The following is a 26,644-nucleotide window of genomic DNA, read 5'->3' as shown; positions in this document are numbered from 1 at the left end:
CATGGTTAGGGACTGTATTGAATGTTGCGCTAGTGACAAAATTCTAAAAACCAGACAGATGCCGATGGTTTGCAGGGTTTTACCTAATCATCCATGGGATGAATTAGCCATCGATATTTTGGGTCCTCTTACGGGTGTCTCTGATATTCCGTACTTGATTGTTTTAATTGATTTATACTCACGTTGGATTGAAGTGTGTGCTGTAAGTGACATAACATCTGATTCCGTTATTAAGTTTTTATCTGAGGTATTCATGAGAGAGAGTTTTCCAAACAGTATTTTATCAGATAATGGGCCTCAATTTTGTTCGACTGCATTTGATGCATACCTCAATAAATGTGGTATTGCACACAAACGTTCTTCATTATATCACCCTGAAACCAATGGTGCAGTTGAGAGGGTCAACAGAACATTAAAAGAGTGCATTCAGCTTGCAAGAGTCAATGGGTTAAATTGGAAAGAAGCACTTAAGGAAAGGATTAAAGCTTACCGTTGTTCACCTCACTCTACCACTGGTAAATCTCCCTTTGAATTATTTAAAGGTAGAGTTCCTAACACCATGTGGTGTCCTGGTTGGATGAATTTGAACAAGGGCTTTGTTGAGAATCATGTTGGTGCTTGGAGGGAGAGGGAATTAGAAAAACAAGTTTGTAGAAAAATGTATTTTGATAGGAAAAAATGTGTTCAATTTCAAGAAGTTAAAGTGGGTGATCTAGTCAAAATAAAAGCACCCATTGGAAGAAAATCATGGTCTAAATATACCAATGTTAGACCTGTTATTAAAGTTTTTGGTAATGCCATTAAGACACAAGATGGGAGGATTTGGAACAGAAGTCGTGTAGTTGTGGTTAAGTCAAGGAATGTTTCTCAAGGTGATATTGATCCTGTCTGTGAATCCTCTGGTACTATTAATCTTCCTCTTACCTGTTCTAGCAGTTCACCTTCTGTTCGTATGAGAAGTCAAAGACTACGCAGAGCACCATCCTATATGAAAGACTATGTATAAACTCATTTGTGTCACTATTAAGAACATTAAGTTGCTCAGTTTTATTATCTTCTTTTACTTTACTTTTGTTATTGTGTTTATTGCTGTTGTAAAGAAGGGAGATGTGTAATGTCATGCTTCCTTTACATGTACTTATTCCTTTTAGAACTCAGATTCCTCGTTTGTGACCATTCTGAGAATGAAGAATGTGAGTGAGATTCCAGGCAGTTGAGAGCCTGGCTGTTTGTGGATGAGGCAAATAAAATACTCTTCTAAGCCTTCTTCGTGTTTGCTCTCTAAATACTTGTGGCAGACACCACAGCGAAGTGCAGCGTTAATCCAGGAAGGCCAGCGCTGCACTCCGTTACTCAGGGCCGGACTGGGAACCAAAACCGGCTCCGGCAAAGTGCTCGGCCGGCCCCCCCGGGGGGGCGGGAGGGGGGGAGATTGGGGGTGCGACCAAGCTCTTTGCCGGGCCGGTTTTCGGCCGATTTTGCTGCAGGGACGATTTTGCAGCTATGCTGCATAAACGACCCTGTAACAAAACCCTCACCCTTGCGGCGCACCGCCTGCAACGGCCAGTCCAGCCCTGCCGTTACTTCATTCCAAATATGCCACCAAGTGTTTTACAGTCTGTTAGGAATAAGGTAGCATCATCAATTAAAAAATATTTTAATGACTGGACTTTGAATGTGGTGGATATTTTCTCTCAATCATCAAAAGTTAGTGGGATGGTTTCCTTGCACCTTCTTTGATATAAGCCTTGTCTCAGTGGTTAATTTGTAAATAAAGTAAAAAATAAGAGATCGGGTTCAAAGTCTGCTGCCGAATTTCAGAGTAGCTGAATTCCAAGGCTATCTAGCTGTGATTCCACTTTATGCCTAATTCATCCCTTACCTACGCTACCTGTTTCTTTATCTCATCCTCGCAGGTTCTTTTGCACTTGTGCTTTCTCCCTTTGTTACTGTTCCACTATATTTCTCTTCACCATTATTCTCCGATTTCTGCTTTTCTCTCGTCTCTCTTACTCTGAGTCATAATCTAATGACTAAAAATAAATCCAGGTCCCCAACAATGAGTACTGGTGCCCTGCGCCTGCAAACACATAAACAATTAATCAGTGCTTGCTGCCATCTATCAAATCTGGCAATAGTATGTGACATTTAAAAGCAGTCAAGGATCTGCAATGGCTAGTACTGTTGCTCCCATGAGTTCTTGAATAATGTATTGAATACTTGCTGACAACAGAGACAATCCATCTCAAATCCACAACGTTTTTCCTCATAAATAGTGTCTTGAGAATTGGTGGCTAACACTTAGTGAGTTAATTTAACAGTTTCCTGATTTTGCCAACGCCTGGTGTACATTTTCACGAATACGAGAATATTTGAACTGGGACATCTGTGAGATGCCTCAATTTTAGCAGGAATGACAGTTATCACGTTTTTGCTTAATGTAGGCTTTCAATATATTTGATATTACTTCTGTAGAGCTGGCACTTCTCCAATGATACTTTCAAACCTTGATCCTTTAATATGCCTAATGATGTAATCAATCCCTGGCCATATTCTACGAATGGCTAGTAAAGTACTATGATGTTGGCATAATACACAAGCCTTTCCACCAGCTTCTCATAACACCAAGTATATTTCCATAAGGTGGAAGATGGAAGATATTCTTGATAAGCCATAGGGCATCCTGTTAAGTTTATGCAACCCAAAAAGACAAAGTCAGTTTTACTTTACCTCCTGGACTAATACAATTCTAGCACTGTGCACTTCTCAAAGTATTTGCTTTGTGTCAAATCATGTAAGGCTTTGTCTATTTCTTTGGGTGGTATACTGCTCTTAGAAGTACAGTTCTTCTGTTATGCTTCACACAGTTAATGCGTATTACCACATCACAATTCCCTACCACCCCAGGCGAATAATATAGGCTTCAAGATCTAGAAATAATGCTAGAATTAGCAACTCTTAAATATGTCTTTGGATAATCTCTATGCCCCCTGTGGATAGTCGAGAAGACCTGTCATGAACTGGAGTGCTGTCTCTCAGACAGATAAAGTGTTTCGCCTCACAGCCTGGCCTATGTCGTCTCTCCAAGGTAGTAATATTGGCTTCTTGTGAAAGCTTGTTTCTTAACCTATTGTGCTCTTTCTATGTTGAGTGTGGCGACACGGCAAATCTTTATTCTTCAGATAAAATGGTAAGGCTACATTTGGATTTTAAAAACCTAAGTGTGGGTTATGGGCAAGTGGAACTGAGCTATTTAATCAGCCTACCACAGTAATGTCACGATCAGTGAAACTAGTCAAGTAGGCACTAACTTTATCTCATCTCTGTGATGGTTTATCTATTGTTGCAGGTACTAGGATTCCCACTGGTACAGCCTGAATCATTTTCTGCTGTTTCCAGGGCTGTCATTCTTGTTGTATCCATGGCCTTGCAATGCCTAAATACAATAGCATTATAAAATACACAGTGGAATGCTTGTGCCCCTGCTTGAGGTAGCTTGAACAGGCACTGGTTACATTGGTTGGCACCAGCTGGCATTCACAGACTGCCTGCTGACTCTCTGAAAACTCACTGCAAGTTCTCTTCTGCTACTGATTGCAACCTGCAGAGTTTTCCCATTTTTCTGTTTGCTGCCCCTTACATTCTATTTGTTCTTTTAGTTTTCAATTGATGTTCTGGTTCCCTGCAGGTTTCGCACTGACTGCCTTTTTGGCCATCTTCCGGCAAATACCATTTACCATTGGCCCCCGAGGGCACCTGGCTAACTCACTGATTCTATGTTAGCCCTCTGGTGATCTTTCGTTGATTATCCTGTTGGTTCACTCCGGGTAATTCTGGTTCTTTCTGGTGGAATTAAGCATCCTGTTCCGGCACTCCTACCTTCTCTAGTGTTGGATTGAGTTATTCCATATGGTTATTACTCATCACACACTCATGCTAGGATAAAGATACCTGCTATACTACTAAAACAGGTAGCTACTTATAGACTGTAGACTCTTTTTTATGATCTTCGTAGGTGTGGTCTGTCGAACTTTTGAGCACATTATTGTTGTTGGACTGTAGTTTGCTGTGGGCTCCTAAACTGTTCTAGGTAATCTCAGAGTCTCTATTACAACCCAGAGCATAATGTTCTCCTGTCAGTTTGTGACTGGCTCAGCACATATAGGGCCTGATTCTGATGCGGGTTGGAAAGCTTCTAGACCGAATCGGATTGGAAATGGTTTCCAAACCACTTGTATCGGGAGAGTCTGACCGACGGAGTACGATGCATCCGGATGCTTCCAGATACAATTTGGTTGGATTCCCATGGACTTCAATGGGAGCATATGTTCCTAACCGCATCATAATTGGGCCCTGGGTGGGGAAGACACGTTCCCGATCCGATTTGGAAGGAGCAAATGCCATTAGGAGGCCTTCCTAACTGCATCAGAATCAGGCCCTAGGTGGGAATGATTTCCTAACCGCATCAGAATCAGGCCCATAGTGTTGGCCAGTAGCTGCAGAATGTTCCCGATTTCCGACATCAACATTAATAACCACCGTTGATGGGTAAAATAGGGGCTTAAGCTGCCTGGTCCACATGGAGATTTAAAGACCAGCTTCTGTCTTGGTAGATATCCAAGACACAACACCACAGAATTTCATGAGCTGAGTTGTAGGCTGTACGTACATGTGCATCATTCTGAATTCTGCAATGTTTTTGTGGCGATATAATAACAAACTTAGATGCATCCAAATGCCATTACATATAAGACCACTACAACACCAATTATTAACCACTTCCATGCTAATGACAAGGCCAGCTCGTCATGCAGTACACTGTAGCTGTGCTTATGACGAGCTGACCTTGTCATGAACAATGGGGATCCTACATGTGCAGCACAGGACGGGAAAAGCCTTAGCAGCCAAGGTGTTTAAAGACATTAGATATTGGCACCATCTGACCTTGTTCACAGTTTCGTCCTTCATAACCCTCTGCACACTGGCACACATAGGATTGGTACTGATCATCACATCGTCCACCATTTTGGCAGGGGTTGGATGCGCACTGGTCTGCGTCTATAAACAATAAACTCTCACTGTTACTATGCACTGTGGCACAGAAAATATATATATAGGGATGTTAATTGTAGTTGCCATTATTATATTACTTGACACGTTTCAAAGTTCCTTACCTGTGTATACATTCCAAAATCCCATCTGAAAAACAAACAAACATTGTCACATATCTACAATACAACACACAATACAATACAGATTATGGAATGTCTGAGGGTTATAATGAGACATCAGATGGTGAGGATGATAGTCAAGACTATTGGGTTGAGTCCACAAACGGTCCACCTAAGCAAAGCTAGCATGAACATTTTCTTTTCCTTTTGTTCATTAATGTATCATGGGACACATAATAACACTTTTAAAACTGAGCTGTATAAAACTGACGTTATTAATTATGCACTTTTGTAGGTCAAGACTACATCTTCCTGCCTCAGTTGCTGAAACAAACATCTCTAGGAACGCCAGCACTGCATGATAACACCCACTTTCACATGACACTTTCCACGCTAGTTGCAAGGCGGAGCACAGATGCAGTTATCTTTTATAACCCTTGGTGTCAGTAAATAGGATCTCTCTTGGACTACAACCTTCTTGCATTGTAATGGTTTAGCTTCCCTTCTTACACATTTCTTCCCAGTACCTCGAATAATAACTGGCTTTATGAACTAACTGTTTGAATCTACTCTTTTTGACAGGGAGTTAAGCTGACCAAAATTATCCACTTATATTGCCTAATCTTATGGATTGTTCCCCCTGAATAGGTCACTCCTCCTGACTGCCCTCCTGATACCCCTTAGGCCTTATCCCTCTAGTCCCTATTTCCAGGATTGTGATGTGGGTCAGGGCTCACCAGCATGTCTAGTATCTTCTCCACTGCATGGTGGCTCGGCGCAACCATCACTTATAAGCACTGACTTGCTCTGACTGTTTTCACTTTGGTGTTGTTCGTAGATGAACAGCCACTGTAGGAGGGTGGATACCTGACTATGGTTACCCCAGATTTTTTGCCTAGTGTTTAGCTGGTTTTCGACTTAATTGGCCTGGGATCCTGCTAATCAGGGTCCCAGGCTTACCACTAGTTAGGGACCTCCCCCAGATGAAAACTGTTGGGCACAGCCAAACCTGGGACCTTAGGGCCCCAAACCTGACCTGTCCCTCCAGTAAGCCAACAGAAGGGACCCAGCCTCCAGCTGTAGGCATCCAGAGGTTGACCCTGAGAGCACAGTGCAACTCAGTCAAGGAAAGAAAGGCACACATGGTGGAAGATGATTGGAGAAAGCTGAGCCCTACATTAGTGGAACCTCACTTCAGTACTCCATCTCAACACCAGCCTTTTACTTTGCCAAAACACACCACAGGTAGTAATTCCCCATGGTGGAGACCCTCTGATACCCATAGGGTGAGGGATTACTTGGTGGACCATGACACAGGGGCTAACCATTCCAGTGCAGGTTCCTCCTTATATGGCCACTCAGGTAATATAGGCTTACCTGGTCAAGGATAGCCTTATCGCCTTTCGTTTGGGGGGGTTATGTAGGAGGGTGGATACCTGACTATGGTTACCCCAGATTTTTTGCCTAGTGTTTAGCTGGTTTTCGACTTAGTTGGCCTGGGATCCTGCTAATAAGGGTCACAGGCTATCTGCTCTCTCTTTAAATGGACTCCATGTACCCTAGGTACATCACCAATCTGGTACTGGACACCTTGTCAGCCCCTGTACAGTGCACTATAGGTGCCCAGGGCATAGGTGCATCCAAGGCCTACCAGGGGCTGCAGCATATCTTTTGCCACCCCTGGCTGGTCCTTAAATTGACACAACTGGCTGATCACTCAGCTGGGACAAGGTGGTGTAATCACCCCTTGCTTAGATATAGTATACCTATATCTAAACCTATATCTGGACACATATATACCTATAAGTCACTCCTATGGCAGGCCTTAACAATCCTGGAGGCAGAGTGCTTGGTTTTATGTGAGATGGTGCTCTAGCATGAGCTGAGCCAGTCTGCAGAGGTCGGAACCATTTCCGTGCAGCTGTTCTAGTGATACTGCCATACCATATACTCTTAAGTGCATTATAATCCTCGTGGTTATTGCTAACTTTGGTTTGGCTTTATCAAAACATGCCGTGTTTGGTGTCATACACTTTGGAATACTACCCCCTCGCCAGTTCTGGCGACGGGGGTAGCATTCCACCCTTCTAGAGGGAGAAGACATGTTACTTTACTGAAAACGCGGTTAATCCTAACCAGAGCACCAGCATCACAAAATGGATGCTGCTGCCACAGACACGAGTCTGGCCTCCTGCTGCTGACCGAAACTTGGCAGACGACGCTTGGACAAAGGGTTTCCTGTCACAGGGAGGTGTCACACCACCCCAGACAGGAGATAGTGGATTGTAGCAGGGAGGGTTGAAAGAAACTAGACACTGCCTGGGGCGCACAAGGTGTCCCCAAGCAAATGCCGGCCAAACCGGTTCTGGTACTCTCCAGCACCAGTTCTGGTGCGAAGCTGGACAAAGGGAAAGGGGTGTAACCACCCCCTTCCTGGGTCCCACCAATAGGAGGGACCTAGCAGGTAACCCAGCCCCTTGATTTGGAATAAAGGTAGGAGCTGGGCTGATGCACATCAGATTATCCTGACTGAAACTTATGAAACGAAACTCTGGACCCTTCGACATCCTACTCGATGTAGAAGACTGAAGAATCTCCCTTGTGGTCAAGGAGTGACCACCATGTGCAAACAGGCACCATCCAGCACCTCGACGTTTGCTTTGTTGCAGTTCCCGCCAAAACTTGAGCAACAGAGATCGACAAGACCTAGCGTGCCTGCCTTCTAACAGCCTGATCCACAGTCCCTGCAAAGCTGAGACCCGTGGAGGCAACCTGAAGCGTGGGAGCGGCCATCTTGGAAGAACTATGAAGCACTGACCGTGCAGCTCCCAAGGCTCCCTCGAAGTTGTGCATTGGAGTTTGAGAAGCTCCAGCCCCGAGCAGCTTTTGCACTGAAGCTCACCTCTCCACACTCCTTGAGTTCTGCGTGGGGCCCTTTTGCATTTTCCTGCTCAACGCATTGGTCCGGCCGCTTGCCCATTGGCTAGTGGCCCCAGTACCGACGAACCTTTGAATTTGCTCTGCTAGTCTGATTACTCCAGATTGGCCCTCGCTCCCCTGAAAAGGAGCACCCGATCTGACCCTCCTGGTCCGGTCAAGAAGCGATCTTTGAATCCTGCGTGGGTTGCCTTTGCCAAGGCCTGTTGACTCTGATCTTGAAGCCGACACCGCCGACAGCGGGAGCCTTTGTGGGACAGCTCGTGATTCACTCCAGGACATCCTCGTGCCCCAGAGTCCACGTGGCAGTGGAGACAAGCTTCACGACATCAACCTGATTGCGCCCGACATCGCCTGGTTCCTTCCTGGTTCCTTCCTGGTCACTGGCTAGTGACCCAGACTCTGTCCCCTCTGCTTTCAGGTACTCTACATCTTGGAGCCACCCTTGGATTACACCGGACACTTCTCTTCTGGACGCCTGCAGCATCTTCATCTCCAGGCACCATAGAACTGCGTGACGAAACCCGACACATCTTTGCACCTGCTTTGTCCTTCTAGTCCAGTCGGTAGACTCTTAAAACTGTAACTCGATAACTTTTACGCAACGTTGACTTTGCATTGGTGCATGCGTGTGCTTTAGGCACTGCACCCGAATCCCGCGGGCTACTCCCGTCCTAACTGCTGTTAGTCCAGTGTAGTTGCAGCGATTCCCAAGGCCCTAGGCCTTACCACTGATCGAATAATGATTGTTATACCACTTTATTGATATATGGTTTGAGTGGCCACCGGCCTCATCCATAATTGTGCAACTTTTATATGTTATATTGTGCTTTTGTTTAAACGCTTGTGCTTCATTGCTCATAAAGAGTAGTGGGGATTATTCTGAGAATAAATACATATATTTTTATAATATATAACATGTGTGGTGTCCTTTCATTTGATATTACAGGATTGCATATGGTAAAACAGCTGGCTTCACATGCCCTCTTGAGTTAAGCCTTTAAGGCTGCTTAGTCCATGCTACCCCTCGGATAGCTTGTCTTTTTAAGGTTGACTTACAACCATCACCATAAGGGATTGTTTGGACTGATACAAGGTGCCCACAGAACTGTGGACATCATATACCAGGCCAACTTCTCACATTGGTGGCAGCGGTGGGATTTGAGCTTGCTGTTGTTTTACCATTGCAATCTTTTTTATCAAATTGAAAGATCACATTAAGTACCTTAGGTACATATAAACAAAGCTTAGCATATTTAAGTTTACTGAACTTAGTAGTTGTAGATAAAAGGGCTTAGCACACCCTGACTACAACTCACTAGCTAGGTACAGTAGGAAAACACTTAGTGTAGGTAAGTGCATCACTTACACCTCACTAGTGTCATGTCTGGCACAGGTGAATCTCAGAGCTCTCTCCCTGTGGTGGTTGACCCTCCACAGGCAACCTCAGACTATGACAAATTCAGCCATAGAGACTTGAGTGCCTTGTGCACTGCAAGGAAGCTGAAAAAGGGTCACAACCCTATCATTCCTGTCCTGATAGCCATCCTGGAGAAGGATGATCTTGAGAAGGATAGAATAGTCCCCTCAGGGTCAGGAGAATGAGTGATTCCCCCAGACACTGAGAACACCACCCCAGAAAATGAGGAGGCAGACCCTGAATCAGAAGGTGAATAGTCAGTTCAGGATCAGAGGTGAAACCAGGTACCAATTGGAAGGCTTAGCCAAGCCAACTTGGTCCTACATGGGAATGGAGAAGGGCAACACTTCTCCAGACCCAATAGCAGAATTCTCCCAGGCAATAGGAGAGAGAGAACCCCTTCCAGGGATTCTCACATTTCTAGTGCCTCAAGAGAATCTCAGAGGGGAATGACTTCTCCCCAGAGAAAAGAGCATACGGCCAGGATGAGAGCTGTTAATCTCCAAATAGAGAGGGAAGACGTAGCCCTGGCTCAAGCTAGACTTGCTCTTGCAAGAGAACGGAAGTTGAGTGGGGAGATACCCACTGATGGCAGCAATATCCCTAAGGATAAAGACAGGTCCTATGATCATAGAAACCTGAGTAAGATTGTGCCCCCCTACAGAGATGGGGATGATATCCACAAATGGATACCTGCTCTGGAGAGGGCCTGCATGGTACAGCAGGTCCCCCAAGATCAGTGGGCAGCAATCTTGTGGCTCTCCTTTTCTGAGAAAGGGAGAGATAAGCTCCTCACTGTTAGAGCTGAGGATGCTAAAAATTACACTGTCCTGAAGAGTGCTCTTATTGATGGGTTTGGCTTAACCACTGAGCAATACAGGTTGTTGTTCAGAGATACCCAAAAAGCTCAGACTCAGGACTGGACTGATTTTGTAGATTGTGCTACTAAGGCTCTGGAAGGTTGGCTACATGGCAGCAACGTACATGACTATACAGGATTGTATAATTTGATTATGAGGGAGCAGATCCTAAGTAATTGTCAGAACCAGCTTTTACACCAGTACCTGGTGGACTCAGATCTGACCTCTCCACAAGAATTGGGTAAGAGGGCAGACAAATGGGTCAGAACCAGGATTAGGCCTAAGAATCAGGGTAATGACCAAAAGAAGGATACTTCCAAGGCTCAAGAGAAGGGTGGGGATAAATCTAAAGACAAGTCTCCCACAGGGCCCCAAAACTCCAAGGATGGGGGTGGGTCCCAAAACACTTCCACTGACCAGAAGAAACCCTATTGCCATGCTTGTAAAAAGCCTGGCCACTGGAAAACAGACAGCTGTTGTCCAAAGAATAGTAATAAAGAAAACATACCTCCAAGTAGAGCTCCAACACCTCCTGTTACTGTCAGCAGTAATCCCCCAGTTGGTAAGAGCACCCCCAAAAATGTGGGTGGCTTTACTTTTGGAACTCAGGTGGACTCTGGCCTAACCAGGTCCCCTACTACAAATACTCTAATCTGTGAAAATGGCATGGGGTTTGCCAACTTCACTGATTGCCCAAACACTTTGAGCAAGTACAGGCAAGAGCCCCTCATCAGTGGTCAAAAAGTTGAGGCCTATAGAGACACAGGGGCTAGTATCACTATGGTGACTGAGAATCTAGTCCCCTCAAGGCAACTTTTACCCGGTGCCACATACCAGGTGACAAACATTGATGGGGTGCAGAAAAACCATCCCATGGCAGTGGTAAATCTCAGCTGGGGAGTTGTCACTGGCCCAAAGAGAGTGGCAGTGTCCCCAAACTTGACTGTAGATTGTCTACTTGGGAATGATTTAGAAATCTCAGCCTGGGCTGAGGTGGAACAAGAAACCCATTCTAAAATGGTAAATCTCCATGGAAAGGTTAGTGGGGCTGTGATGGCCACAGCCCCAATCCAAGATGTCCTTCCTGAAAAGGTTGGTAGGGTTGTGCAAGACTCAGCCCCATCTTCAGCAGAATCCCTTCCTGAAAAGGTTAGCAGAGCTGTTATGGTAACAGCCCATACCCAAACTGAGTCCCTTCCTGAAAAGGTTGATGGGGCTGTGATGGCCACAGCCCAAACTCAAACTGATTCATGTGTTGTGAAGCCTGAAACTATGGATCACTCCACACAAACAGAGAGCATTGAGGAGGAAGAGAAATCACTCTCCTACCAGACATTAGGAAAGGATCAGCCTCCTCAGGGAACTGATCTTACCCCTTGTGAAGAAACTGCCCCAGAGGTAGTCAGGCCTAGCCTGGCAGAGCCCCTGATGTCAGTGGACCCTTCCAAGGTGGGACCCAGCCTGGAGCAGGTAACCTGCCCCTCTCTACCCTGCCTCAGTCAGCCCATGGCTACAGAGGTCAAGGAGGTCAGAGAGCCCCAAAGGGCCCCCTATCAAATTAAACACCCCCATCAGCAGATTAGGGGCACCAAAGCTAGCAGCCCAAGCAAGGTGAAAAAGTTAAAAACTCCTGAAGGATCCCCCTTACCACTAGTTAGGGACCTCCCCCAGATTAAAACTGTTGGGCACAGCCAAACCTGGGACCTTAGGGCCCCAAACCTGACCTGTCCCTCCAGTAAGCCAACAGAAGGGACCCAGCCTCCAGCTGTAGGCATCCAGAGGTTGACCCTGAGAGCACAGTGCAACTCAGTCAAGGAAAGAAAGGCACACATGGTGGAAGATGATTGGAGGAAGCTGAGCCCTACATTAGTGGAACCTCACTTCAGTACTCCATCTGAACACCAGCCTTTTACTTTGCCAAAACACACCACAGGTAGTAATTCCCCATGGTGGAGACCCTCTGATACCCATAGGGTGAGGGATTACTTGGTGGACCATGACACAGGGGGTAACCATGCCAGTGCAGGTTCCTCCTTATATGGCCACTCAGGTAATATAGGCTTACCTGGTCAAGGATAGCCTTATCGCCTTTCGTTTGGGGGGGTTATGTAGGAGGGTGAATACCGGACTATGGTTACCCCAGATTTTTTGCCTAGTGTTTAGCTGGTTTTCGACTTAGTTGGCCTGGGATCCTGCTAATAAGGGTCCCAGGCTATCTGCTCTCTCTTTAAATGGACTCCATGTACCCTAGGTACATCACCAATCTGGTACTGGACACCTTGTCAGCCCCTGTACAGTGCACTATAGGTGCCCAGGGCATAGGTGCATCCAAGGCCTACCAGGGGCTGCAGAATATCTTTTGCCACCCCTGGCTGGTCCTTAAATTGACACAACTGGCTGATCACTCAGCTGGGGCAAGGTGGTGTAATCACCCCTTGCTTAGATATAGTATACCTATATCTAAACCTATATCTGGACACATATATACCTATAAGTCACTGCTATGGCAGGCCTTAACAATCCTGGAGGCAGAGTGCTTGGTTTTATGTGAGATGGTGCTCTAGCATGAGCTGAGCCTGTCTGCAGAGGTCGGAACCATTTCCGTGCAGCTGTTCTAGTGATACTGCCACACCATATACTCTTAAGTGCATTATAATCCTCGTGGTTATTGCTAACTTTGGTTTGGCTTTATCAAAACATGTCGTGTTTGGTGTCATACACTTTGGAATACTACCCCCTCGCCAGTTCTGGTGACGGGGGTAGCATTCCACCCTTCTAGAGGGAGAAGACCTGTTACTTTACTGAAAACGCGGTTAATCCTAACCAGAGCCCCAGCATCACAAAATGGATGCTGCTGCCACAGACATGAGTCTGGCCTCCTGCTGCTGACCGAAACTTGGCAGAGGACGCTTGGACAAAGGGTTTCCTGTCACAGGGAGGTGTCACACCACCCCAGACAGGAGATAGTGGATTGTAGCAGGGAGGGTTGAAAGAAACTAGACACTGCCTGGGGCGCACAAGGTGTCCCCAAGCAAATGCCGGCCAAACCGGTTCTGGGACTCTCCAGCCCCAGTTCTGGTGCGAAGCTGGACAATGGGAAAGGGGTGTAACCACCCCCTTCCTGGGTCCCACCCATAGGAGGGACCTAGCACGTAACCCAGCCCCTTGATTTGGAATAAAGGTAGGAGCTGGGCTGATGCACATCAGATTATCCTGACTGAAACTAATGAAATGAAACTCTGGACCCTTTGACATCCTACTCGACGTAGAAGACTGAAGAATCTCCCTTGTGGTCAAGGAGTGACCACCCTGTGCAAACAGGCACCATCCAGCACCTCGACATTTGCTTTGTTGCGGGTTCCCGCCAGAACTCGAGCAACAGAGATCAACAAGACCCAGCGTGCCTGCCTTCTAACAGCCCGATCCACAGTCCCTGCAAAGCTGAGACCCGTGGAGGCGACCTGAAGCGTGGGAGCGGCCTTCTTGGAAGAACTACGATGCGCTGACCGTGCAGCTCCCGAGGCTCCCTCGAAGCTGTGCATTGGAGTTTGAGAAGCTTCAGCCCCGAGCAGCTTTTCCACTGAAGCTCATCCCTCCACACTCCTTGAGTGCTGCGTGGGGCCCTTTTGCATTTTCCTGCTCAACGCGTTGGTCCGGTCGCTTGCCCGTTGGCTAGTGGCACCAGTACCGACGAACCTTTGAATTTACTCTGCTAGGCTGGTTGCTCGAGATTGGCCCTCGCTCCCCTGAAAAGGAGCACCCGATCTGACCCTCCTGGTCTGGTCAAGAGGCGATATTTGAATCCTGCGTGGGTTGCCTTTGCCAAGGCCTATTGACTCTGATCTTGAAGCCAACACCGCCGACAGCGAGAGCCTTTGTGGGACAGCTCGTGATTCACTCCAGGACATCCTCGGTGCCCAGAAGTCCACGTGGCAGTGGAGACAAGCTTCACGACATCAACCTGATTGCGCCCGACATCGCCTGGTTCCTTCCTGGTCACTGGCTAGTGACCCAGACTCTGTCCCCTCTGCTTTCAGGTACTCTACATCTTCGATCCACCCTTGGATCACACCGGACACTTCTCTTCTGGACGCCTGCAGCATCTTCATATCCAGGCACCATAGAACTGCGTGACGAAACCCGACACATCTTTGCACCTGTGCACCCGCTTCCTGTGGGTGAGGTAACTCTTGAACGCCGGTGCTCCTGTAGTGGTTTACACCTCTAGTGTCTAAGTATAAAGTTTTGTCCTTCTAGTCCAGTCGGAAGACTCTTAAAACTGTAACTCGATAACTTTTACGCACAATTGACATTGCATTGGTGCATGCGTGTGCTTTAGGCACTGTACCCGAATCCCGTGGGCTACTCCCGTCCTAACTGCTGTTAGTCCAGTGTAGTCGCAGCAATTCCCAAGGCCCTAGGCCTTACCACTGATCGATTAGTGATTGTTATACCACTTTATTGATATATGGTTTGAGTGGCCACCGGCCTCATCCATAATTGTGCAACTTTCATATGTTATATTGTGCTTTTGTTTAAACGCTTGTGCTTCATTGCTCATAAAGAGTAGTGGGGATTATTCTGAGAATAAATACATATATTTTTATAATATATAACTTGTGTGGTGTCCTTTAATTTGATATTACAGGATTGCATATGGTAAAACAGCTGGCTTCACATGCCCTCTTGAGTTAAGCCTTTAAGGCTGCTTAGTCCATGCTACCCCTAGGATAGCTTGTCTTTTTAAGGTTGATTTACAACCATCACCATAAGGGATTGTTTGGACTGATACAAGGTACCCACAGAACTGTGGACATCATATACCAGGCCAACTTCTCAAAGCCACCAACAGGGATCTCTGTGACTTAATTATTTACGCTTTGAAATATGTCTTTTATTAAACTTAAAAGAGCATGAGCTCAATAATTGTATCTAATTATAAAGTATACAAGTTTCCCTGGGGAATGTTGAAAGCATTATCATACTAATTTCCAACATATCACATTCAAGCATTCCTGCACATCCACCTCACATGCTACATGTGTATTTTGCTTCCTCACATCGCTCAAACCTCTACACATCTTCACCTTACAAAAATAGCCCATGATACATAAAATTTTTAAGAACATTAACACTCCCTACTCATCACATACTCTTTTTATTAACTAGATGGCCTTCTCATTCTCTTCTACACAATCTTCTACCGCAGCCAAGATGGCATTAATCTTCTCATCACTTAGCTTCATCTCATCATTTTCTTTCTTCACACATTTAGAGATGTGTGTGAGATTTCGAACCTTACTTCCACAGTAAGTTACAAACATTTCAACGTCTAACAGCAACTGAAAACACCAATATTTCTTTGTAAGGACAAAACCCGTTTTCTCACCACAATACTAAAACTACTATCAACCCACCAAATTCCAGCTCTTCAGTTCACTCACATCACAAAGCCATAACATTCCACAATCCACCCACTATCTCATATCACAGAGAGGTGGTGAAGTAATGGAACTATTCTTGGATATCTACAACTGACACATATTCCAGGTGGACTCGTGAACTTTTTTGTGATTCCAATAAAAGTCACGAATTAACTCCAAATGTGGAAAGAACTCTTCAGCAGTAGAGTTCTGAATTTTCAAGCCATTGTTTTTTAAATCAGGTCTGCTGCGTTTAGCCCAGTTTTTTCAGAGTTTACTTCTGGGTGGAACCCAATCCCCAAGCGCTGCCACAGAGGTTCAGACTCTCTTGCTATGTTTGTGTAGTATTGAATGAAGAGATGAATCAAGTGGAGTATAGCTTCTAGAATTTATTCTCAAGTAAAAGATCCTCTCCCTTACCAACGACCCCGCCGCCGCCAGAGCCAACCTTCACGAAGGAATGAAAGAAGTAGCCGAGTGGATGTCGACCAGCCGCCTGAAGCTGAACTCGGACAAGACGGAAGTCCTCATCCTGGGATCCTCGCCCTCCGCCTGGGACGACTCCTGGTGGCCCCCCGCCCTGGGAACTGCACCCAAACCGACAGACCACGCACGCAACCTGGGCTTCATCCTGGACTCCTCCCTCTCCATGACCAAGCAAGTCAACGCAGTCTCCTCGTCGTGCTTCAACATCCTGCGCATGCTACGGAAAATCTTCCGGTGGATCCCCACCGAGACCAGGAAGACTGTCACCCAGGCCCTCGTCACCAGCCGACTGGACTACGGCAACGCCCTCTACGCCGGAACCACCGCCAAGCTCCAGAAGAGACTCCAACGGATCCAGAACGCCTCGGCCAGACTCATCCTCGACATCCCACGACACAGCCACATCTCCGGACACCTAAGAGACCTGCACTGGCTCCCGGTCAACAAGAGAATCACCTTCCGTCTCCTCACCCACGCACACAAAGCCCTACACGATCAAGGCCCGAGCTACCTCAACAACCGCATCAACTTCTACGCTCCCAAACGACACCTCCGATCAGCCAGCCACGCCCTCGCCGCCGTCCCCCGCATCTGAAGAACGACAACAGGAGGAAGGTCCTTCTCCTACCTGGCTGCCAAGACCTGGAACTCCCTCCCGACCGACCTGCGCCTGACCCAAGACCACCTCGCCTTCAGGAAGAAGCTCAAGACCTGGCTGTTCGGGCAGTAGCAGCACCCCCCCCCTAGCGCCTTGAGACCCTCCGGGTAAGTAGAGCGCTCTATAAATGTCTATGATTGATTGATTGATTGGTCTGGTCAGATCCACAACCAACAGGAAACTGACCAACAGTCAAATGTGGAACATTCATTGAAAGTATGACTGGAATGTGGAACATGACAGCATTCAAAGAATACACAGGTCTTAAAGAGATACTTACTAAAGGTTGTAATCCTACACACTATAAATAAATAATAAACTATAAACTAACATACTACATATCTTCCCCTCTTTGTTTTTTTTTTTTTTTTAAAAACACAAAAAATTATTTATACACAAAAAATTCTTTGTACTTCGAAGGTCTTTTGACAGATCTACCAAAAGAAGATTTCTGGACAGAGGAAGATTCTCGATCTTGGTTAACAGGAATGCAATTATCATAAACATTTGAAGGAGAAGCTTCATTATCACGAACATTTGAAAGAGAAGCTTCATCATGAAAACAATTACTATTAACTTAGTAGTCAGGATCAATAGGATTCTGAGCAGAATCTGAGATATCAGATTGAATACAATCAGAAGAAGGTTCATCATGAATGCAATTACTATTTTCATTAAACTCGTCAATAGGATTTAGAACAAAATCTGAGATATCAGAATGAAAATCATCAAAACACCAAAAATGCCTATAAGATGCCATTTTTCACCATTCTCTAAAGTAACAGAATTTTCATGAATCTTCACAACTTTCTTAGGCGAACTAAATTTGCTTTGACCTTTAGGTACTTTTCTGGCACTCTTAATACAAACAGAATCCCTTACTTGTAGTTTGACAGGTTTTGAACCATGGTTATCGTCAAGATAAATTCTGTTTTTGGCTTGAGAAGAAGACAATTTAGATTTAATTGCATCAGTATCGTAAAATATCATATCATTCCTTTTCATCCAACCCGTATTAGTTTTTGAAAATGGAATACGACATCTCAACAAAGAGAATGGACATTTTCCAGAAGAGGGATGTGGAGTTATCCTATACGCCCATAACATTTTCTTACACTCACACTCCCACACAAGTTTTGACTTGATACACAATTGTATGGTATTTTTAATGACCCTGTTAAGTCTTTCTACAACACCATTCCAAGAAGGATGATATAATGGTGTCAACTTATGATCAATTCCTTTTGAAGTAAAAAATAATTGCATTCCCTTGGACTTAAATTGAGAACTATTTTCAGTTAGAACAGATGAAGGGCAACCTTCCTGGATAAACACACATTCCAAGAATTCAATAATAATAACAGAGTTCGCTTTCTCAACCACTTTCATTTCGAACCATTTAGAAAATAAATCAACAATAATAATGATAAATTTCACATTATCATCAAACCAGTTGACAGGACCTATAATGTCTATGGCTAAATTTTCCCAAGGAAAATTAGAAGAAGTAACATTTCCCAAAGGTAGATTAAAGGCTTTTTTTGATTTGTCTGAAACTCTACAATTTAAGCAAGATTTAACAAACTTTTCAATATCATTATTCATCCCTGGCCACCAATACTGATCTCTTACTCTTGACTTAGTTAGAGAGATGCCCGGATGACTTTCATGGGATAACTGCATAATGTGAGCTCTAACTGACACAGGTGGAATTATTTTATCACATCTTAATAAAAATAACTCAGAAATAGAAAGTTTGTCACGAACTTCCCAAAATCCTCTCAAAGAATCATTAAGATCTTTTTTACGAAAATCTTTCCAACCCACCATAACTCTATACTTAACCTCAGTCAGGACTTTATCTTCAGAATCAGCTTTGAACCATTGGTTTTTAGAAAAACTATCAAAGCCTTGTAGGTTGGGAGCACTACAAACAGCATTTTTAATACTTTCAAAGGTTTGTTGACATTCCTTGGACGAAACGAAAGGAATTGCAGGAGTATCTATAATAGCTCTTAAAAGTTTAGTCTTAGGTCTTATACCCTGAGCACTAATCTCATGGCCTAGATACACAACGTTGTCTTCTGAAAAAGTACACTCAGAAAATTCAGCAGTGAGACATCTTTCATCAAGGACTTTCAGAACTTTTCTCAGCCTAGAATCATGCTGTGGTGCGAACCCTTTGAATTCTCTAATCTTACCTGAAACTACGTTCGGAAATTCTGTAAGATTGGTATCTTCACTTACACCAGTAACCAGAACCTGTTCAATGCTGTTGGGATCAAGAACAATGTGTAAAGCTCTTTGATCTCTCCAGCCTAAAACAGAAGGACCATTAATGGCGATGTATAACTTACAAAATGCTGTACGATGTTTGAATTCAAAATTCAAAGCACGAAAACCCAACATTTCTATAGTGTTACCAGTAAAGCTTTCAGTAAGAATGTCACTGGGCTCTAAATGAGGACCCAACTCACTCACTCATTCTTTCTCCCAAACTTTTTTGTTGACAATAGTGTAGGGAGACCCAGAGTCGGCAGCAACTTGTACAGGAATACCCCCAAATTTCACAATACATAAGGGTCTGCTTCTCTCATCCTCCCCAATAACTAAAACAATATTACATTGTGCATTTGTAGAAGAAGTGGGAGATGACAAGCTTATGTCAGAGTCATAATCAGAAGAAGTATCAGTGATACAAGCTACTTTGGTATGTTGGTAAGACTTTTTGTTGCATACTTTAGCATAATGACCAACTATACCACAATTGGAGCATTTTGCGGATCTAGCAGGACAATTTTCAGAGCTTGCATTATGATTTTTATCACCACAACGGTAACATGCAAAAGAAAACGAACTACTCTGATTGGGTTTGTTAGACGAAGAAGAAGAATTCTTGTTAGTTTGGAATTTCTTGCTGGCACTCTTTTTTGCGTAAATACTTTTTTTTTTGTTGTCAGAAATATTGTTCACAGTTGGTGTGGAAGAAGATTCTGATTGATTGGATAGTGCTTTGGAATTCCTATCTGATAATTCAGCCTTTTTTAGCAAGGTAATGACATCCTGGAGACTAGATTCTCCTTCTATCCAAAGTCTGTCTTGAATACTCTTGTTTTTAGTACAAACAACAACTTGATCTCTGATCAATTCATCGTGTAAAACACCGAATTTGCACAGTGCAGCTAAAATTTTCAGTTGAGACACATATTCTTCAACAGTTTCGTTCTGGAGTTGTTTGCGTTTGAAAAACGCGCGTCTTGTTACACCAATGCAAACAGTAGGTGTATAGTGCTCAGTTAAATCTGATAATGCTGTTTTAAATTTGTCATAATCCCCTGATCTATCGGGTTTTTGCATTTGATCATACACCCTGAGACCTTCAGGACCGAGACTGTGAAGTAGCATTCGCATTTTTCTATCAGATGACAAAGCACCAACATTATCCTCCAAAGTGGCGATGTAATTCAAAAAGTAATTTTTCCATTCATCCCACTTAATTATAGGATCACCTGGAGAAACTAAAAATTCCTTAGGAGTGCTAATGTTAATGTTAATACATGAGGATGATGCTGAGGCAGCATTGCCAGAAGTAGATTGTTCAACACTCATGTTCAATAAGAAAACGAATTTGATAAAAAATAAAAGTCTTGAAATGAAGTGATGTCAAAACTGTAAAACGAAGTACATTGGAAATGTCAATTTTGAAGATTAGATAAATAAAATCTTACTTCTGAAGGAGTTCGCTTTGTGAAGACAAAATTTCCTTTGCGAGGAGACTCCGAAGAAATATCAAAGCCAGACGTGCTCAATCTGGAGTTTCAAGATGGCGGCACGTACGCGTTACGTCGGGTCACGTTGGTTGACCTATGACGCGGTAACGCGTATAAACAATACTTGTTCCTGGAGCGTTGCTAAGCGTCAACGTTGCTATGTGTCAGGCTTGAGAATGAGGCTCGAGAGTTGAAACGAGCGCCTGTACACGGGAGCAACGGAAGACGCGTTTAAAGGTAAACACCTTGGGCGCGAAGGAACAAATGTGCGAAAAATGAAATTAAATCGCAAACTCACAGTTTTAGTTTCAAATGTATTTAGGATGCGCCGCTTTATCCATTCCGGTGAAATTAAAGTTGAAGAAACGTAGGTTCGTTGTTTGAAGAAATCCGGGAGACAAAAAAAATTCTGAAAAAAAATTCTGAAGAAGTGAAGAAACTTCTTAGGATCCCGATCGTCGCCAATAAAATGTAGTATTGAATGAAGAGATGAATCAAGTGGAGTATAACTTCTAGAATTTATTCTCAAGTAAAAGAGCACGTCTGGTCAGATCCACAACCAACAGGAAACTGACCAACAGTCAAATGTGGAACATTCATTGAAAGTATGACTGGAATGTGGAACATGACAGCATTCAAAGAATACACAGGTCTTAAAGAGATACTTACTAAAGGTTGTAATCCTACGCACTATAAATAAATAGTAAACTATAAACTAACATACTACAGTTTGCTTGGTGCAAAATGGGTCTGGTGCTAAAGAATGGTACCCCCTTTATATGTTCCAGTATTTGTAGCGCCATGCTAGGGTATAATATATATATATATATTGAGGATTCCCACAGCCATTTGTGGTGAACCCGGATGACACCTTTTTCCTCTAGAACATGGACTGCTGCTTCTTCGCAGCAGGGACCGTCTTCCCTTTTTAGATATTTCTAATTTTGGGGGAGTTTGATGGGCAGGGGTTTCAAAGTTAAAGCTTTTCTGTCAGCGTCGATCATAAGGCTATTTCTCCAGAACCTGGGGGCTGGACAATCCTTGTGACAAGCACTTTCTGTTATCTCTGGGTCCCAGAAGGACAGGAAAAGCTATGGAGATCACTGAACGTCTCCCTAATCGGTCTTTGACTCTCAGGTGGAAACAATGTTTAGCAGTAAGGGTTTACATCTGCATGGAATGTTGGTTTAGAAACTGAAGTACAGGTATGAATGCCAGCAGGTGCAGGGCTTCAGGAACATTTGTCTCACCCAATTATATCTGGGAGATTTCAGGAGGGGAGATGCAGTGGTTAGAACAGCAGCTCACAGCTAGCATATGTCGACTTGGTAAGCGAGCAGTGACAGATATGGGCTTTAGAGCTCAGAACAGTAAAAGCCTTATTTGCTTCCAAATCTTGTTGTATGCTCAGGGTGCTCACATGCCAGATGTGGCTGCTGTGATCAGGAGCCATTGTGTCTCTTCATTGAACTGGTGTCAAAACAGTCCAAAAAACAGTGCAAGTCAATCCATGGTAGCTCACAGCAGCATTTCAAACAGGGTGCACTTCGTCAAGTTGGGTGGTGGGGGCTCTATGAATCAGTGTCAGTAACACAACCATTCATAGTCAGACGTCTCAAGGTGGCCACAGTTAAGTGGACATGGATGCTATTTTGGGGTCGACGCAGCCATATAAATCTAAGCAATGGCCACAGGGATGGAAAACATCTTGCAACAAAATCAGTTATGTGCCTTGAAGTCTTCTTTGGCTTTTTTTCGATGATATCAGGCAGCAGCCAATACCATAGGCACAAAGAGGACTCTCTCACAGCCGATCTGGTGTGAAGCAGGGTAGAACGCTTTTTCAGCTTTGTAGTGCGTCTTAGTCACGATGGGCTTTGTTGCTTGAACTCTGATTGTCTTTGCCAATGCCCATACTAACCAGGGAACTTCGCATGTCAGCAGTCTCCTTACATACACATCACAGGGGGAACATCCTTTCCGACGCGGATGTTACCCCGCAGTACCTTTACAACGCGTATTTTAGAACGCAAGTCGTAACTACAACTTGCGCTGGAGGGCGCTAAAGGACAAGGAATAGTAGATTTACTATTCCAACACCTTCCCTACTGTACGTAGGCTGGTGTTGGAATAGTAAATTAAACTATTACTAAGTCCGCACCCCTACAGCGCAAGTCGTGGTAACGATTTGCGTTGTAAAATACGCGTTGTAACGGTACGCGTGGTAATACCACGCGTCGTAACAACGTACATCCACATCACAGCCACTGCTGATCTTAAGAAGCACTAAGTATTTTAGTGGCAGCTCTGTTTTGAATTCCTGAGACCGTGCCAAATGCTAAGCATACTAAAGCATTAATGGCTTAGTGTGGCTACCGGGAAATGTATTGCAAAAAAAATAGAAAGGCAAAATATTTCTGATCTAATGTTATAAATTCTACTTACAGTTCTCTTATCATCTTCAAATACTTCTCTGGCTTCTTCATAGGAACATTTCTCCTCCATGCATTCACGCTCAAGTGATGCTTTCATCATTATCTCTTCAAAAATGCTGTTTGCCCGCTTCTGCCTTGTTTTTAATACATTATTCGCTTCCTCGTGTCGTATAAAAACTGAAAGATGAAAATAGATGGAACTGAATTGGCTTGCATTTTTTATATTGGTTATTTGCATTTTCACGTTTCTAAGTGTTTTGATATAAATCCAAATCATTGTATTTAATTTTCTACAGCAATAACAATAATGGTATCAACTCACACTCAGTTTGGGGATGAAAGTATCTCATATAATGTTTCCAATATTACATACCTGTTGATGAAGGAGCATGACTTGATTTCGGATTAATAAAATCTTGAGTACTACCTGAAATATGGTTGAGCCCATCTGGTTTATAGGGACCAGGATGAGACCCAATGATGCTGCATGCCACTAATAGAGTGGGTGAGTGTCTTTAACCTAGAGAGGTTTCCAATGGGTACATTTCATTGTTTTCACTTTTGATTCCAGTTGGACATCTTGTCGATAAAATGTTGGAGATACTGATGCATATACATTTTGTAATTGCTTTGTGAGATTTAGATATTCTAAAAATACATTATGATTGCCTATCAAGGATCCCTTCCTTAGGTAAATGAATGTCATCTCCCACTCTAAGTACCAACTCTCTGACATTTTGTAAACAACCATAGACACCCAATGCACTCTTAAGGTCATAACACTAAGGGGCCCATTACGATGGCGAACAGACAAAGTCCGCCCGCCACCATAACGGTGAATGGGACCGACCGCCAGAGGTGTGGTGTCCCGCTGTGCCCATTAGGATGCGCCCGCCAACCTGGCGGTCGCATCCCGCACATTTAACATTGTGGCAGGCGATGCTGTAAGTAGCACCCGCCACAAGGTTAAATGTGCATGTTGTGCATTGGCATGTACAACGTGACAGGTACCGTGCGGTGCCTGCCACCTTGTGCATGCCAATGTAGGGGGGTACGATAGGTACCCCCCCAAGTGCAGCCCCCCGCAACAGGCCACCAAAGCAATGCCCGCATGCCTTTCCATGGCAATGGCCTTCTTCGCCAGGTATCCTGATATATAAGGCCCGAGTTCCGCCCGGCAGGCAATCATTCTGATTCTGGAAATGCGGTGGGCGGTCTTTCCACCCGCCGCTGTAACCCCCGCCATTTTAATATGACGGGGGTAAATGGAGGGCCGGCGGGGAATGATGTTGGGTTGATTGCCACCATCGGTCGGGCGGTGGCGATCCGCCCGACATCATAATGGACCCCTTGGTCTAGTTTTCTTGGATATTAACCTTATACTGTTATAGGTGTATTCTTTTTTCCTCGCAGGCCCAGAGAGTATTATGCCTATCACTCACTAATTTTTCATTGTATGAATTAATTAAAAGATATTTTAGTCTTCTATGCCATTGCAATCTCTCTTTTTAGTGTATTACAATCATCTTTGTTTCCTTGACAGAGAGGCTCAATCCCTTTATATGAATGAATATAACTTTTGACGGATTTGTGGTCCTCTTATATTTGTTGGATTTCAATAGGGACTGTATCACGCTTAATACACAAAGGTATTAAAGGCATTGTGTCTTATATTCCTTATTGAGCTTGTATATAGTTGATATCTCTGGCCTGTAGGTACCTCATGTACAATTAAAGGTTCTTTATGAGAGTGTTATTGTTGAAAGAGGGGAAAATGGTAAGGAAGGGGCAAGATGAAGGTTGTGCTGTGGTGGCTGGAGTTTCTTGTTTGGAAAAAAACCCAGCTATACTTTGGAACTACATGCTGGCTGAGGCATCTCTTCATAGTTAAATATGACTTCACACATTGGCTGTGTGTACATTGTCCTACATAGCCCTGCTATTTCAGCTCTATTTTTGGGTAGAGAGCACTCAAGTAACATGAACTTAATTCTTGCTAATTAACCATGTGCACTTCCAACAGGGGAGGCACCCTGTTGAAGCCATCTTTTTAACGACCTTCCGCATAGCATGGAGTTCTATATAAAAGAAGCCTTGCACAAAAAAATCACAGGGGCAAAACTGAAATGACACAATATAAAAAGAAAAATACTTAGATACACCCCTAGCATGTTCCCCAAAGAAACATTAATGCTTCCATGAGCTAGGCAAATCCAACTTGAACTGGGTTGTTGTGAATCTATCTAGGACCCTAATCAAGATATCCCCGATTCATGCCCTTATATGGTTATTACAAAACATATCCTTATAAAGGCATAGGAATCATGTCCATATCTAGTCATAGCCCATGCTGTCCAAATACGGCAAGGCTACTCCCATAGACTCCTAGAAAGTACAACGCGTTCTTTAAACAAACCAAGCCTCCAGCAGGCCGGGAAATCCCCCTGCTTTTGTTTTGATTTGAACAAGAACTCCTGGAGTCCAGAAAGAACTGTTAGTTCTTAGTGACGTCTTATGTCCAACCTTACGTCACCCTTGCGGGTTGCTGGGAGATCGAGTACCGAGAGAGAGATACAAGACCTCCTTCATTCTAGAACCAAGGTACGGAGCTGATTAAAACCTTGAGAGAATTCTTGATTCAGATTCTTGGCAAAAACCCACTTAACTTAAACTGCAACTTCCTTACTCCTTCCCACGTATTAGGCTTAGGACAGGTACACCGGGGTAGGCGTATTTTAGAAGCACCAGTTGAGTACGTTTAGTCAATGATTTTATGTATGTATATATTTTATCCGTTTTAAAGTATCATATGGCTCACAAACCATATCAATGCTTTTACAGTATTATTTCATAATACTCCTTTTACTGTGCGCACTTAACTTTATGATAATTACTGCATTTGTGGTTACTCATTTCTCTTGCATGAGAAAGAAGACTGCTCAATAAATAACACCTTTTATTGAAAACGCCCGTCTCTCTATTTCTCTGCACTCCTGGTGAAATTAAGCATGCACGATTGACTCAGTGAAATAGTTGTCTATTGTTTTCACACAACTCTAGAGATATACTCTTTATTCTGAGGGAGCAAAGTTGTCATGTTTATGCGGTTGTCAGAAACTAATCCCTTCTTGTCTAATCAGGAAAGTTAACGCCTTCCTGAACATTCGAGAAAGTTTCTAGTGACCTCTGAGCTAGCTGGCAAAACTAATTAAGTCTAACATAGTCAGTAGAGACCTAGATGACCTCAGTCCTACGTCTAAACTACTGTTTATGTTATTCCAATGCGCAGAGCCTATTGGGAATATAGGAACTACACTACATGGCGCCCAACGTTTGGTAAGGCGATAATCTAACGCAAGACATTAGAGTAACTCAGTCGTGCTTTTCACACAGACCCCTTTTTCCCGTAAAAACTCCAATAGACGTCTGGAGTGGGTAAAAGGTTAATATCCGCCTGAACTTAGTAGGAAGAGATTCCTATGTA

The 26,644-nt window shown here is 44.0% G+C and overlaps 1 protein-coding gene across 1 annotated transcript in view; it reads right to left on the bottom strand.

Moving 5' to 3' along the window:
- LOC144773822 (coagulation factor VII-like) overlaps window positions 1-26,644 on the bottom strand; it is a 225,467-nt gene that overhangs the window by 174,127 nt on the left and 24,696 nt on the right. The window contains 3 exon segments of the mRNA XM_078658918.1: window positions 4,945-5,058; window positions 5,175-5,199; window positions 23,171-23,337. Coding sequence (XP_078515044.1) covers window positions 4,945-5,058; window positions 5,175-5,199; window positions 23,171-23,337 — 306 coding nt within the window.

This window comes from Lissotriton helveticus, chromosome 8 (genome assembly GCF_964261635.1).
Source record: "Lissotriton helveticus chromosome 8, aLisHel1.1, whole genome shotgun sequence".
Lineage (NCBI taxonomy): Eukaryota > Metazoa > Chordata > Amphibia > Caudata > Salamandridae > Lissotriton > Lissotriton helveticus.
The sequence above is the reverse complement of the archived record's forward strand: the minus strand, read 5'-3'. Positions and strand labels throughout refer to the sequence as shown.